Below are 17607 nucleotides of genomic sequence, written 5' to 3'. Positions count from 1 at the left end.
AAACACCAAGTTACCAAGTGTATACAGCAGTTATTCCCCAGTTTGGGGATGCCAGCGGGCCGAGGCAGCCACGCACGATCTCTCCTCCTTCCAGTTGCAAGGAGGTTAAATCAGTTTGTAAAGGGTTGGATACATGGACTGTGCATTAAACGTTCAGCTTGGTGGGAAGCTTGCTGCCCAAGATTGATAGCCACGTTATTCACCAAGAAGGTGCATTAGAGTTTAGCGGACCTCTTGGCCCGGTTTAACCCGGATGAATTAAAACACCTGAACCCAGGCAGAAAGCGGACACTGGCGTAGTTTGAGGGGAGGGGGATTCCGGACTCCGTTCCTCCCTGATTACTCTAGACTTTCACACTGTACAGTTGTATTTCTCACAGGTACCTATGGACGAGAGGGACAAACGATCTCTGATATTTAAGATCGCAAGTTATAAAGAGTTCCCCCCATATCAACATCCCAGGGTATAATTCGACGTTTTGCTGATCACCTTTGTAAACGCGAGTCCCTTTCCTTCGTATATAAATGAGTGAAAATAAACTTCTGAGACTACATTGCTAAATCACATTATTTTCAACGAGGAACACTTTTACAATTCCCCGTTGTCTGCGTCCTTGCTTTCAAACGACCTTTCCAAAGAGGAAAAAAATCAATGAAACTTGAGAGTCTTTGAGCAGCGCCTGAATTAGTAACTTTCTCCTTGGAAAGAGGTTTTTCTGGGATATTAATATTTAATCAAAGTTCGGAATTTACTTACTTGAAGGAGGCACAGAGCGAGGATGAATAGAGATAAACAGGGAGAAGGCTCTGGGGAAATCACGTACGACCCGTTGTACTACACCCAACTTAAAACAAATCCCAGCCTACTGGTACTTTTATTTTCCATAAATTGCATTTATCTTTGAAAATATACAGAAATGATATTCGGGTTGCCGAAGGTAGAAACACGCTTCTTTAACTACTTAATTTAAACAATTGAGTACCTGGGTGTGTGGCGGTCCGATTAATTAAACTCTAAGAGGAGAAATTGTTTCAATAATATCGGGCAAAAGGACCTGCATTAATGTGGGTGTCCGAGTAACTTGGACAAAACTTGTCCGGAAAGTTGCACAGGGTAGACGAAGAGGCGTGGCCTCTCCAAACTGTACCCAGGTGCCTACTCAGTATGCATCGAAGTTAATCTGCTTGCGCTACGTGCAATGTCTCCAGCCTCCAATCCTTTCATTAATTCACTTTCATCATTATTTACTCCTGCTTAAGGACAGGACGGGCAGGATTTTTTTTTAATATTGTCCCACTCAGCAGTTTTAGAACGGATGAAAGCTCAGATGCTCCATTACTGGCTAATTCATTACTTACTGAGAACGTATCATGATTTGTTAGTAGTAATCGAACTAATTTTTATCATTAATATTTAATTCCACCCCCAATGCAAATCCAGATCGTTTAAAAAGGTAATCATGAACAGATGAGCAAAATCCATAGGATGACATTCTAAGCATTCTCTCTCGCCATCACGTAGTGAATGGTTCACAATAATTCGCCAGTGTGGCTTCATTTGTGGGATTTTACAGGTTTCACAACAAGCTATTTGCAAATAGATATCTTTTCCAGGATGTTAATACTGTGTAACTTTGTATATGTTTTAACTTCAGCTCATCAGTCCAATGTTTGTTTCCTCTGAGGTTTGTTTCTGTTGGGAGATCCATTCTCTTCCAACCCAGTTTTCCCATCCCTCAATTACAAAGCTTTGGCTTCCCATAACTAGATCAACTCACCTTCTCCTTCTGAGAGGTGATTTTCTCCCACCTCTCTCACTTCTCACCTCTCACCTCTGACTCTAAACACCAGGAGGCAATTGACCTGGGCTCTGTGCATGTTTCCATTTATCTGGTCTCTTCCTTTCCCATCTCAGACTAGCACTTAGAACATAGAACAGTACAGCGCAGGAACAGGCCCTTTGACCCATGATGTCTTGGGATTGTTGGAGAAAAAGATATAATTCTGGAGACTTCCGACCTATACATGGTGGCCTTCATCTTTCTTATAGCCAGGAGGACTGTATCGCTTAAATGGAAGGAAATTACTCCCCCCACTCATGCTCAATGGTTACGGGATGTTATGTCATATCTAAACTTAGAGAAGATCCGTTTTTCTATTTCTGGATCTATTCTGAACTTTCAAGTATTATGGGGACCTTTTCTGAACTACTTTCAAAACCACTGATTTGGTGCTTAAAGTACAGATATTGGCCAATACTATTATGTCTTTAGGGTTTTTTTTTATCAAACAGCTTCGGTTTTGGTAGTGGGTTAGATTTTTTTAATAACAAAATTATTCCAATTTATTAATACTAATTAGTTACCATTTTTGTTTATTAATATGAAACATTGTGATTTCAAGTGTGATTCAATACAATCTATTTTGTAACATTTTGTTTTTTCCTTTGTTTCATGTACTTTGTATTTTTTATCTGGAATTAATAAAAATATTGAAAAAGAAAGACCCATGATGTCTGCGCTGACCATGATGCCAAATGAAACCGATCTGCCTGCTCAGCATCCATATCCCTCAATTCCCTTCATGTTCATGGGTCTAGGTGCCTCTTAGACACCTCTATCATGTTTGCTTCCACTATCAACCCCTGGCAGCCTGTTCCAGATACTTATCACTCTCTGTGTAAAAAAAACTTGCCCCTCACATCTCCCTTAAACTTTTCCCCTCTCACAAAGCTGTGCCTTATAGTATTCAACATTTCTACCCTGGGAAAGAGATTCCGACTGTCTACTCCATCTATGCCTCTCATATTTTTTATAAACTTCCATCAGGTCTTCCCTCAGCCTTCAACACTCCAGAGGAAAAGCCCAAGTCTGTTCAACCTCTCCTTATAGCTGATACTCTCCAATCTAGGCAGCATCTGGATGAACCTCCTCTGTCCACTCCCCAAAGCCTCCACACCCATGGGGCAAATAGAGCTGAACACAATTCTCCAAGCGTGGCCTAACCAAAGTTTTAAACAGCTGCAACGTGACCTCCTGACTTTTATACTCAATGCCCCAACCGATCAAGGCAAGCAGATCATACGCCTTCTTCGTCACCTCTCATAATCTTCTACAGTTCCTCTTTACCTACATCACCTGTCCATTCTCCTTGGAACTAATTTTCTCTATGAAATTAATTTCCTCCCTAGCTTGTTCCTTTGCCTATCATCCAATCCATGATCTGCCTGTTCGGTTCACAGCTCCATGGTTTTTACGTTAGCGCCATTTAGACTGTGATTGTTCCCACTCCTTTTAAAACCATTGTGCACTCATTTGATAGAGACCGTGCTAATGATCTATCATTGAAAACCTCTGATCAGCATGAATGAGAAAGGTATATGCAAGTCGAAAGCCATTGATATTTCAGCACATAGAAGGTTAAATGTAAAACTGTATCCCTATGTATAAGTATCTTTTCATGTGTTCTTCAAATTAGTCTGCTTCCTTCAGTACTTTGCATCCTCCCAAATGTTTATAGATTTGGGAATTTTTTAATGAGAATAAAATGGTGTTAAAATGCATCCCATATACCATTTCAAAACTTCAAAGTTGTCAGATCTGAAAGAGTAAGTTATGCTAATGGCTGCAGTGCCAACTTCCCTAGAGAATTTCCATTTTCTTTGAAGTTCATTAAAAAAATACATTTTCATTTTAGTTAGCATCCAGTTAAGATATCAATTTTTGCTTCAGCACATCTATAAATTAAGATCAAATTTTCCCAATAGAAAGTGCATATGTTGAGAGAAACTGTCTTGTACATCATAAATACTAATAAGGCAGTGGGAATAAAGTAGTGTGTGATAGAACGGCAGTTTTAAAACTGTCATTAGCTTGACGATTTCAGAAAAACATAAGCTTTGTTCTCCATTTTAAACATAACTCCTGTGACCATTGATATACACCAGTATCTGCTACCATTCTAATATTCCTGACAGACTTAACACTCGTTATTATGCAGAGATTTTTGACAACCTTAACCTTTTAATGTACCACAGTGCCATTCAATTAATCTGTGAAAACAGCACACAAGTAAATAATGACAGTTCTGCATAGGAAGGGGCAAAACAAAAGAAAATAACAACCCAAATTGGAACAAAATGTGTTTTAAGACTGTGGAAATTATTCTGAATCCATCATGGATGTAACATATATTGAGGCTTTAAAGGAGTTATGTCCCAAAATGTACAAATGTCACCCATTGGTGCATCCATAAATGTAAATATAATTTCTTTCAGGGCTGTTAGTAGACAAAAGCTCTTGCAAAACAGTGTACTGTACGTATTATGATATGAGCACAATTTTTGTTTTGCATTACCACAGTAGCTGTAGTTTGATATTTCCATTAGTCTATGATGCAATGCAAAAGCTCTATAGTGAAGTTAAATGCATGCATTAAGCAGCTGTTGATGGGATTGCATCTCCATTTCTGCACTCACTCCACTCAAGCTGACTAACATCCCTCCAGACCTAGTCCATTCATGCCAATGCCTGGTTACCACAAAATCATATTCACGAGGAAAAATGGCTTCTGTGTTCCAAACTTAGTAGCTGGAGTAGCTTTATACTATTGGGTTTCTTAGCTTGTGTTATGTGGGTGGAAAGTAGCAAGTTGGTCCACTGCCAATTTGTAATAATGACAGTGGTTAAAATGAGAATATTATGTGTATTATCCAAACAGAGCAATTACTCTCACTAACAATGTCAAAGAGACTCTATTTTTGTATATACTGTTCTTATTGCATTTGATTATCAATGAAAGGATTCTTCTTTAAAACAAATGTCAACTTTTAAATATCAATTTAATTGGGATTTTATTACTTAACAGCTCATTCATTTTTATATTTTGATTCAAGAAGTAATGTTTTGAAACTACTTTCAGCTTTGAATAAACACAGAATCGTTCTCTGTCTTTTCACTACATAAGTAACACAATGAATCTTCTCATTACATCTGAATATGCACATAGTTTCCTCAACCAACAATATTCATGTAGAGACCAAAATGGGAGGTGCATATAATCTGTGTGCTCAACATCACCTTAGTATGACTGTAGCGATCTGTCAACATCATTTAGTTGATTGTATTTCACCTCTGGTTCAGAACTTGAATACATAATTTAGGCTGATACTTCAGTTGAATGTGAAGAGAGCTCTGCTGTGTCAAAACTATCATATTTTGGGTGAAGTATTAATTAAAGACAATGTAATAGATCATATAGCCACTCCACAACCTTACACTAATGGAACAGATTAAGTGGTCTCACCTGCTGTTTGTGGCATCTCACTCTGCACATATTGGCTGCCTAAGGAATAAGGGGCTTTGATGCATCCTAAAGACAGGAAAGCAGCTAAATAAATATAAGTTCTTTATAGCAAGCAAATAGCGACAGTAGATATTTTTAATATATTTATTCAGGGATGAGGGGAATGTTTTTGCCATTCCTTCTTGTTCTTGAGATCCATCTTTTTTTAAAATTTTTAAAAAAATTTTATTTGCAGCATGGTAACAGGCCTTTCCGGCCCAACGACTCCGCGTCGCCCATTTTAAACCCAAATTAACCTACCTGTACGTCTTCGCAATGTGGGAGGAAACCAGAGCACCCAGAGGAAACCCACGCAGACACGGGAGAATGTACAAACTCCTTACAGACAGCGACGGGAATCGAACCCCGATCACTAGCGCTGTAATAGTGTCGCACTAACCGCCACGCTACCGTGCCGCCCGGGTCACTTGTGATGAGTAGACTCCCAAGGCACTATTAGGTAGGGACTTCCATGATTTTGATGTAGTGATAATGACATCTGTGGATACACATCCAAATCAGGATAGCTTGTAACACTATGAGGAACTGAAAGGTAGCAGTGTATCCATATGCCAGCTGCCTTTATTTTCCAAGGTGGCGAGGTTGGCCATTTTGGGAAGTGCTGTCAAAGAAATCTAAGCAAATTGCTGCAGTGAATGTTGTAGTCAGTACTCGGTGGTTGCCATGGATATGAAGGGTCTCTTTCTGTGCTGGTTAGTCTCCATTCTCCTTTGTCTCTACACATTATGGTCACATTGCATGGGTGGACAAAGTAATGAACGTTCAAATTGATGGGTAGGTTGGCAGTCAAGTAAACTGCTTAATGCTGGATGGTGAGGAGGTGTTTGAGTGTTGTAGTGGTACCATCCAGGAAAGTGGGAATGAGGCTGACAGGTGGGCTCTGGGAGTCACCATAGACTCCATTGACCAAATGGCCTCCTGAATGGTGAAAAACACTGAGAAGTGAGAGCAATAACAATCAGCAGCTTTAATGTAGGTGAAACATCACGAGACAGAATCAAGTGACATTTAAATAGGACACTGTATCTGTTATTGTCTCCTTAAAAAGTTAACAGTTTAACAAGCAACAAACTACAAATCAAAATAATGATTCAAGCTACTTTTTGCTTCAGTTTACTGTGTTGGTTCTTCAGCTTGCTGATTGAAGATACAAAATGATTGCATTTTAAAATGTTGAAAACTAAAATTCCTCCTTGAGCCAGCAATACAAAATTTAACCACCAAGACCTTGGAAGTTATTTTGAACCCAGAATAGATTTTTGTGATGAAATCTTCCTGTATTGGCACTGTAAGTCTTGATTTGTATAAAGAAATGTGTTTTTTCTTAGCCCAGTGTTAACTATGGCTGAGTCGGTAGCATTCTTGTCTCTGAATCAGAATGGGATTCAAGTCCCATTGCAGCAAATTGAGTGCAAATGTCGAAGCTCCCTCTCCAGTGCAATAATTGGGGTGGGGTGGTGGGGGGGTGGGGGATGCTGTGAAGCTGGAAGTGTGTTGTTTGTTTGAAATGATAAACCATGACCCTGAACGCACTCAAGTAGATGTGAGGGTTCCTGCGGCTCCACTGACGAGGAGCAGAGGAGTTATCCCTGGTTTCCTAGCCTTTATTTGCAAATTTATAATTATTTATGAATTATTTATTCATTCCTCCCTCTTCATCAATTCGACTACAATGAGATGGCACTTGCCACTGTTGAACATATATGAGAGGTTTGATTGTAGTAAGAGGTCCTCAACCTTTTTAACTTGCTTCCTGTCAATGACTGATCTCCATTCTATACCTACTCACATTCTGCACCTTCCGGTCAGCCAGGCATGCTGTCAGTGGAAAATCAAACCTCTATCTAATACCCTACTGCTCAATGATATAAAAATGTAACAACTAATTCACTAATGCACAAATGCCCTTGCCATTAAAACAATCAATTAAGTTGAACACCAGCTCAATTATATTTGGTACTAGTTGGGAAATCTCACTGAGAGATCACATACTTAATGATGCAGAATGTGTAAAACACCACAATGGTGATTGGATATGGAAAAAGGGTAGAGCATGTGGTTGTTCATTCTGCTTGAGACCAAGGACAGCTGAGTTGCCACTTGAATTTTGTCCTAAGATAAAAACTATTGCATGTAGGAAGTCATGTTGTCATAGTGATACTCTGATTTCCTGTTGCCAAAGTTTTTGGAACTGAGAAAGGAGAATTGTCCATTCCTTACATTATGAATTTTCCCTCCTATTCACAGTGGTATCATTGATGCTTTTGTATTGTTTTATTGAATCAACTGCTAAATAAATTAACCAGAACTAATGCACCATTTTAATGTTTTCATTTCAGGGCAATCCCTACATGTGCTTTAGTGAATGTGATGCTTCGAACCCAGACCTGGCTCATCCCCCCAAACTAATGTTTGATCAGGAAGATAATGGACCTGTAACTTACTGGCAAAGTGTCACCTGGAGTAAATACCCGGAACCTCTCCTAGCCAATATCACCCTGTCCTGGAACAAGACCATCCAACTCACTGAGAATATCGTCATTACCTTTGAGGCAGGCCGGCCCACCACGATGATACTGGAGAAGTCCCTAAACTATGGAAGGACATGGCAGCCTTATCAGTACTATGCAGAAGACTGCATGGAGGCTTTCAGAATGGAGGCCAAAAATGTTCGTGATCTCTCACCCGTGACAGCCCTCCAGATCATCTGCACTGAAAACTACTCCAAGTGGGTGGGCTTTGAAAATGAGAAGAACTTGCACTTCGAGGTCAAAGAACGCTTTGCCATTTTTGCAGGCTCATTCCTCCAGAATATGGAAGGTCTGTACAAGAGAATGGACATTAACAAGGGCGTAAGGGACTTTTTCACATTAACAGACCTTCGCATTAGGCTGATAAAACCTGCAACTGGAGGGACATTTGTGCAGAGGAAATACTTAAACAAGTACTTCTACGCGATTTCTAATGTTGAAGTTGTGGGCAGGTAGGAGATCAGATTATTATTGAAATAGAATCAGTTTTAAGATTTCATTTTCTTTTTGGAAAGTGTTGAAGGAGATTTTCCTTACCCCATGGGACATTGCTATTGTCCTGTTTCAGACGAAAAGCAAAATAACGTTGCAAAGGCTTACAGAGCTGAGCCATCTGATCAAAGTCAATCATCAAAGCCAGCCAATGGACTGTCATGACGCAGCTAAATACAAACCTAAATATACATATTAGCAAAAAGAATCAATCGGCGCTTACCTTATATGGTTAACATTTACTTAAATGAGTTGCGAGTTGGGAAGGTGGATCAGATTGTTGAAATAAGTATATCAATTTTTCAAGGGTAATAAATTCACAATAATCTTTAACACAGGTTGGTGTGTGAGGAACTGAAGTGAAGCTTGGTCTGCTACCATTATTTAAAGATAATTTCCTATTCCTTTTCCCCTTTGCTCATTCTAGTCTTTTTATTATGCCTTTTATGTTCATGTTATCCTCCTGATTCAAAGTTGGGATCACTTTTCCCAATAGAGAAAAGTCCTTGTGTGGATCGTCATTATAGTTAAAAGTGGAAAGTGACTATTTTTGCAAGTCAATCATTATAGTTATGAGCTGGGAGGGAGCGTCTTTATTGTAATAGGTCATCGGTTAAATGTTTGCTGCTCATTGCCAGAAATTGGGTTAGAAGTCTGGCTTGGGATGAGAGTCTCAGCTGGCTGCTGGGTAGATGCTACACTTCCAGCTTTCTTTAATACAGTTCTCCTTGTGCAGATCTAATTGCACCCTGTCCACTAAATTTACCACCATAAACACTTAATACCAGTCATGGAAATTGCTTGCATGTGTACACATTGGATGGATGTTACCTCAGATAATTTGGAAGTTGGAAAGTAGCACAAAACTAATTGCTTGTCTAGAGTACTGTTCAGATCTATTTACAAGTAAAATGATTTACAGAATCAGGACAAAGGAAAGACGTTACATAGCAAAACCAATAGCTCAAACTACATACAATTATTCTTGTTGTCCAACCAATCCTTTTTGAAAGAGGCAATCATACATATATGAGAGATATTCACAAAGTCCTAACTTTTTTTATTCATTTATGGGATGCGAACTTTGCTGGCAAGGCCAGCATTTAATGCCTATCTCTGAAGTTAAGAAATTTGTGGTGAGCCATCTTCTTAAACCACGATTGTTGAGTTGAATGTTTCAGGATTTAGACTCAATGATTATAAAGGAACTGTGACATGTTAAAACTCAGGATAGTGTGAGACTTAAAGGGGAACCTGCAGGTTGTGATGCTTCCAAGCATCTGTTGTCTTTCTCCTTCTTGTTGCCAATGGTGTCAGATTTGGGAGGTGCAGGTGGAGTACTCTAGGTGAAAAACTACTGTAGATGATGTACACTCAGTCATAGTGATTTAGTGGTGGAGGGAGTGAATAACGAAGGTGCCAATCAAGGAGACATCTTTTCTGGGATTGGATGCACATCCAGGCAAATGAAAAATGTTTCATCACTCTTTTGATCTGTGGCTATTGATGGTGGAAAGAATCTGGGGTGTCAGGAGATGAGCCATGTGCCGCAGGATACCCTGGCCCTGATCTGCTCTTGTAGCCACAATATTTACACAGTGGATCCAATATGTTGTGGTATTGGGTGACTCTAAAGAAACAGAATGTGAAGGATTGAGAGTTAGACAACTTATTTTATGGGTTATGAGCAGGATCTTTCTTTTTGGAAATAGTCTTTGTGTGGTATGTGGTTACTTAGCACATTGGCCCATGTCTGAATGTTACCTAATGTCTTGCTACATGCAGACAAATGTTGGCACATTATATGAGGAGTTAACATTTTGAAGAAGCAGCTGAAGATGGTCGGGCCTGGGGCACTGCCCCAAGGAACACCGACAGAAACATCCTGGGACTGTGATGGTTGACCTTCAACAACCACAACTTTTAATGAGAGGTATCACTCTAGCCATTTTCCCCCTTGTTTCCCATTGACTTCACTTGTTCAAGGCTCCTTGATAACGCAACCAGTCAAGTGCAGCCTTAATGCCAAGAGCAACTACTGTCACCGCACCTATGGAATTCAGGTCTTTGGGTTAAGACAATAGTGAGCTGTGGAGCTGAGTGCTCCTGGTAAAACCTGCACAATGGTCAGGAACAAATAAGGATTAGAATATTCCCCCTCAAATTCAACATTATTTTGAAAATGGAATTGTCTATCAATCTTGATTATTTCAAACAACAAAACAATGATAATAATATTTTCCAATCCTAAACCATAATTTGTAGTACTGTTAACAGAGCTCAAACACTATCTAACCACAAGTTAACACAATTAGATCAAACAAAAGCAAAATACTGCAGATGCTGGAAATCTGATATAAAGTCAGAAAATTCTGGAAATATTCAACGTCAGGCAGCTTCTGTGGAGAGAGAAACTGAATTAAGTTGCCGGCAAGTCTGCAGGGCACTGCTGAGTAGTGGGACCATGTTCCAGAGCTCTTTGCCTGTGCACTGCAGCAAGGATGGCAGGAATGCGCTGGAGGTCAGGTGCATGAGCAGTTGAGGGGCCAGATACATTCCACCTGGCACAGCAAGAATGCCCCACTCATTCAAACCTCTATCTTAAAAGTAAATTTTTTGTTTTCTTTATTTCAATGTATATTTATGCTTTTAGTTAATTAATACCAGATTCATATGTTTTTGAATAAACTTATCGTTTTTGAATAAACTTATCATTTTTAAATGACTTACTTTTTAAAATGATTTCATACCTTGTTTGTTATTTATCATGTTCAAATTTTTCTAACCCTTTCTGATCCGAGTGATCTGTGAAGAGCGCTTTATTTTCCATGGCCCACATCCCACAGCTGCTCACAGCAGGGCCTTAGCTTTGGTTCAGCTGTGGGGCTGGTGAGGCAGCATCTGTGACAGTTTGGGATCGGCACAGTCTGGCCCATTATATCAGGTCAATGGCCTTTCATGAAGGATTGTCATCAACCTGAACTCTTAAATCTTTTTCTCTCTCCATCATTGAATTAAAGTTGTACAGATTAACTTCAAGGGCAGAAGAATGAATATTGACCATAAATTATTCTTCATAGGTCCAGTGTTATAAAAGGACATTTCTGCAAATGCTAGAAATCTGAAATAAGAACATACAGTGCTGGAAGTAATCTGTAGGATTGGGAAAAGTCTGAGTTGTGTTGGGGTTTAAGTAAATGCAGAGGCAGGCGGGGGGGGGGGAGGAAATCAAAGGTGACGTGGTGGAAGGCAAGAGGTATTAAATGACAAAAGGGGTGATGGTGCACAGCAAAGCGATGGTTCATCTGGACAGGGAATGGGAACAGCAGAAGCACTACCAAAAGCTGTTCCCTGAAAGATGCAGTGTGTATGAATTGAAATTGTTGAACTCAATATTGATCCCAAAAGGTGTAACATGCCTACCTGAGAGATGATGTACTGCTCCTTGAGCTCACAACAGTGCAGGAGACTGAAGATGATGAGGTGAATGGTGGTTAATATCATTTAAATTACAACTAATTTCCCACCTGCAGATCAAACTTTACTGCAGAGCAGAGGAGGTTCCATGAACACCATTGGTTGATGTCACATTAATTGCTGCATTTCCCTAACCACTGGAAACGAACACACAAAAATACTGTCATTGTGTAATGATTCCATGAATTGGGGTTGTCAAATCTCATTTTCAGTTTATTTTGTAGGGCACTAATTAGCACTAGATTGGTAACCATAATCAGCACAACCACAGGATGGCTGCTATGGGACATGGGAATGTGGGGGGGATGGAGCATTATTCTAGAGCAACACACAAAATGCTGGAGGAACTCAGCGCGTCAGGCAGCATCTATTGGAAGGAAATGGATAGTCAATGTTTTGGGTCGAGACCCTTCGACAGGACATTATTTCTAGATTATTCCAGGAGATTATAGCATTATTCTAGGTTGCTTAAGCTCTTTCTGACATAATTCACAAAGCAAAAATATATCGATGCTGGAAATCTGAAATAAAAACGCAAAATGTTAGAGATTCTCAGTGGATTATGCAGAATCTATGGAAAGAGAAACAGAATTAACATTTAAGATCAATGATCATTCATCAGAAACAAAAATCAGAAATATTTCAGATCAATGAAAGATTATTTTCCATTTTTATTCCTGATATATTCACCCATTCAATGCAAGTTGTGCCTTTGTCTGTGTTGGACAATGTATAGGGTGTTTTTACTGTGCTGAATCTGAGCTGGGAGCGCTAGGTGTTGACACAGGTAACCCAAGATGGAATATTTTGTTGTCTTTACTGCTTTTCTTCACCTTAATGGGCTTATTCTCTTTGTAAAGCTAAAATGGTGGTTATAGAAATGGATCATGCAATTCCTGTCAAAATGCATCATATCATTTACACTTGATATTATGATGTGAAAAGGACACAAGGTTGTTCTATATTCTTGTGATAGTCTGTACCTTTTGAAAGTTTGCACCATAAGATTGCAGTGACTTTGCAATGAGCCTGTGTGATTGACCCTTATGTATATCCATTTCAATCTAGAGAGACACATTCATAAAGTATTGATCTGACATCCACAATAGCTATACCCCTCCTCTTGTCTCACAGCCTCTGACCTTGGGTAGGATTTGCACCACAATATTTTCTGCAGGGTCCAACTGAGGGCAAGCAAACAAAATATTCTCAGATGTCAGGAAGGTGCAGGTGGAGAGATTAAGAGATAAGATTTTTTTAAGATATCTTTATTGATCACATGTACATCGAAACACACAGTGAAATGCATCTTTTTGCGTAGTATTCTGGGGGCAGCCTGCAAGTGTCGCCACTCTTCCGGTGCCAACGTAGCATGCCCACAACTTCCTAAGCCATACGTCTTTGGAATGTGGGAGGAAACCAGAGCACCCGGAGGAAACCCATGCAGTCACAGGGAGAACGTACAAACTCCTTGCAGACAGCGGCCAGAATTGAACCTGGGTTGCTGGCGCTGTAAAGCATTACACTAACCACCACACTATGTGGCTGTGATGTGCTCACTGCTTAAAACTAAGGAGTTGCCCTATTTAAGACAGAGATGAGGTAAAAGTTCTTCTTTTAGAGGGCCATAAATCCTTGGAACTCTCCTCCTCAAAGGGCAGTGGATGCGGAGTCTTTGAATAATTTTAAGGCAGAAGTAGATATATTTGTGATCAGCAAGGGGTTAAAGGTTGCTGAGGGTAGATGGGAACGAGGGTTGAGGTTATAGTTAGATTGACCATGATCTTATTAAATGGTTGTGCAGACTTGAGGGGCAGGGTGCTCCTACTTTATACACTTGTATGAATCACTGTCTGTGGCTGCAATGGGAAAGGGCAGGTTGGTTAATATAAGCAAAATCTTTTCCTTTTTTTTGCTCTCGTCATATTTTATCAAGGGTGTAGCCACACAGTGAAGATCAAGAGGGGTTCTGTGCAGTTAGCAGAAGTAGTTTCTTTCAGAGAAGATGAGAGAGAGAATATTACAAGCTGGTGGGGGTTGGGGAGGTGGTAGGCAGCAGAAGGATGTTATTAAAGCAAATGCTGACCAAGTGGCTCAGGAACAAAGTTAAGCTTTGCTTTCTTTCTGAAGGTGAAAAAGGATGAAATTTCGTGGCATGCACTCATTCAGGCATGAGTCCTGATGAAAGGTCTTGGCCCAAAACATCAGCTGTTCATTTCCCTCCATAGATGCTGCCTAACCGGCTGAGTTCCTCCAGCATTTTTTGTGTGTTGCTCCAGATTTCCAGTATCTGTGGTCTTTCTTGTTTCTGAAATTTTGTGGGTGGGTTCTAGTGTAAAGGGGGGGAATTCACTGATCAGAGTACAAACAAGTGAAGATAGGGCATTTTAGAAAGACACCTTCTACCTGATTCATTGTATTCCTGACAGATATATCACTTCATTAAATCATCTACTACTTGAAGTAGCACATCTATAATCTTTTAATTCTTTGTCATCTTTTGAAAGATATTTTTGGTGGGTTTCGCTCAGTTTAAAAGGATCAACTTTCAGCACAGCATAGTCTTATGTCTTTTTTCCTTCAGTTTAAAGCTCGAGATCAGCCACTTAGGAATTGAACCAAACCCGACCAACCTTCACCTCAGACCTTCTATTGGCTGGGATTTGCTGTCACTTCCTTGCTGAGGTCTATTTTGGGATTATTTCTGTTTAACTCTCCACATTCTTGTGGAATTAAAAGTTGTGGCATTTGTAAAAGGCTGTTGTGCCAAGTATGTGGATTTCAATGCCTCTCCTGAGGTGAAGGGCAGATGGCAAGGTCAATATTTATTGTCCTTTGCTAGCTGCCCTTGAGAAATGTGCCACCTCCTTCAATTGCTGCCGTCTACACGGTGAAGTAGCTCCTAAAGTGTCTGGTGGTTTTGATATAACTGACTGACTTTCTATTCTATTTCAGAGGGCAATCAGGTGTCAGGCACATCAGTGTGGGATAAAAAGAGAGAGTTCTGGGAATACTTGGCAGGTTAGGCAGCATCTATGGAGAGAGAAGCTGAGTTAATTCTTTTTCTCTCCCTGCAGACACTGCCTGACTGCTGAGCATCTCCATCACTTTGTGTTTCTATTTCAGATTTCCAGCATTTACTGAAAGATTTTTACAACAATCCCATTCTTTTATGATATCTCTTCTTATTCTAGCTTTTAAAAACAATTTAATTAACAATTTAGGATTTGATCTCATGTCTCAGGGTCATTAGACCAGGTCCATGGATATCTAATCCAGTAACATAACCCTCTTGTTAGTCCATCTCAGATGTTGGTTTCCACCAATGACAGAACGATCTTGTTTTTCTTCTTTTTTCACTCATCCAGAAGCAACATTTTCCAATGTGAATTTAAAATCTCACAACTATAGTAGAAATATTCCGAATGGTGGAACATCGTCATCCAAACTGGAATAATCTGAGTCTGTCATTATATAATAAGGGCAGAAAATTTTATCTGATCCAGCCATTACCCATGAATGCCACCCAATATAATAGAAAGGTACCCATTCAAGTAAAAGACTAATTCATCACCCAGTCTGGCACATTCATAACACTGGTCTGTTTGTGGACTTGCATAACAGAAATGAGAAAAGATATTGACTCAGAAAATCAAGACGTAGAATTAATCTGGGTGAGGCTCAGATACTGGGGCAGAAAACATTGACAGGAGTTACTTACCCATGTATAGGTCATCAAACCATAGTGATGAAGATGGTATCAAACAGGAAATTAACACAGCATGTGTTACAAAATATTACAGTAAATGTGGGTGACTTTAATCTACATATGAAATGGTCGAACCAACTTAGCCATAATGTGGAGGATGAATTTGTGGAACTTGTACAGGATGCTTTTCAAGACCAGGACATTGAGGAACAGGCTGTCCAAGACTGGGTACTGTACAAGATGCAGTTAATCAATAATCTTGTTGTGTGAGATTCTATGGGGATGGATAACCCTAACATGATGGAAGTCTTCATTAAGAGGGAAAACGAAATAATTCAATGAAAAACTGAAGTCCTAAATCTAAACAAAAGGATATATGAGGAGTGACTTGGCTATTATAGATTGGGAAACTTCATTGACAGGCAAAGTTGTGGAATGGCTAATGTTGAAGGAATGAACACAGGAACAGCAGAAGTTATATGCTACTTTCTGGTGCAAAAACACAAAAGGAAAAGTGACCCAACCATGGCTAACAAAAGAAGTTAAGGATACTTTTCGAAAAAAGAGGAGTTATATAAGTTGCCAGAAAAAGAAGCAAACCTGAGGACTGAGAGCAATTTAGAATTTAGCAGAAATAGAGATTCTTTAAGAAAGCAAAAATGAAGTATGAGAGTAAACATGCAAGGTCTATAAAAGCTACAGGTATGCAAAAAGGAAAAAAAAAATCAGTGAATGCAAATGTAGGTCCCTTACAGTCAGAAATGGGAGAATTTATGAAGGGGAAACAAATAAAAGGCAGAGTATTTAAAAAAATGCTTTGGTTCTACCTTCATGGAAGAGGACACCAATAACTTCCCATTAATGCTAGGGAACCAAGGCTCTAATGGAAAGAAGGAATGAAAGGGAATTAGTATTTGTAAAAAATATTGGGCTGGAGAAATTATTGGAATTGAAAACTAATAAATCCACGAGGCCAGATATGTACCTCCTGGAATACTAAAAGAAGTAGCCATTGAAATATTGGTCAAATTGATTATCATTGTCTAAAACTCTATAGATTATGGAATGGCTCCTACAGCTTGGGAGGGTGGCAAATTTGACCCCATTATTTCAAAAGGGAGAAAGGGAGAACCTAACATCAGTGGTTGAAACAAAGAATGTGATAACAGGACACTTAGAAAATTGTAATATGATTAGTCAAAGCCAACATGGATTTGTGAATGGGAAATTATGTTTGATAAAACTGCTGGAGTTTTTTTGAGAATAGAACAAATAGAATAGATAAAAGATAACAAATGAATGTGGTGTATTTAGATTTTCTGAATGCCTTTGATAAAGTAAAATATAAGAGGTTAGTGTGCAAAATTTCAACACATGGGAATAGGGGTAATATACTGGCATGGATTGAAAATTCATCAACAGACAGAAGAGAATAGGAATAAGTAGATCTTTATCAGAGTGGTAGGCAGTGACTAGTGTGCTACTGCAGGGATCAGTGCTTGGGCCCCAGCTATTCACAATATGTATTAATGAGGCGGATAATGGAACCAAATGTAATACTTATAGGTTTGCCAATGGCATGAAAATTGGTGGCATTGTGAGTTGTGAAGGGAATGCAAGGAGGCTTCAAGGCAATTTGGACAAGTTGAGAGTGAGTGGGTAAATGCATGGCAGATGTGATATAGTGTGGATAAAAGTGGTTACTTTTCTACACAAAACAGAAAGGCAGAGTAATATTTAAATAGAGATGGATTTGAAAATGTGAATATACAAAGGGATTTGGGTGTCCTTGTACATCAGTCACTGAAAGCAAACATGCAGGTGCAGCAAGCAGTTAAGAATGCAAATGGTATTTTGGTTTTCATTAGAAGCAAGGATATAATATTACAGTTAAGCAAGGGTTTAAAGGGACCACACCTGGAGTGTTGGAGGCAATTTTGACCTCCTTACCTAGGAAAGGATGCAGTGTCTTAGGTAAGGAGATCTCACTGAAACATACAGAGTTTTGCCAAGGCTTGACAGACTAGATGTTGG

General features: G+C 39.4%; 1 protein-coding gene across 1 annotated transcript in view; it reads left to right on the top strand.

Annotated features, from left to right (window-relative positions):
- The window catches only part of LOC127582134 (netrin-G2-like), a 70169-nt gene that overhangs the window by 6363 nt on the left and 46199 nt on the right, over positions 1-17607 (top strand). Inside the window, exon 3 of the mRNA XM_052037184.1 lies at positions 7704-8347. Coding sequence (XP_051893144.1) covers positions 7704-8347 — 644 coding nt within the window. The remainder of the gene's footprint in view (positions 1-7703; positions 8348-17607) is intronic.

The sequence above is a fragment of the Pristis pectinata genome, chromosome 23 (assembly GCF_009764475.1).
Source record: "Pristis pectinata isolate sPriPec2 chromosome 23, sPriPec2.1.pri, whole genome shotgun sequence".
Taxonomy (NCBI): Eukaryota; Metazoa; Chordata; class Chondrichthyes; order Rhinopristiformes; family Pristidae; genus Pristis; species Pristis pectinata.
The sequence above is the reverse complement of the archived record's forward strand: the minus strand, read 5'-3'. Positions and strand labels throughout refer to the sequence as shown.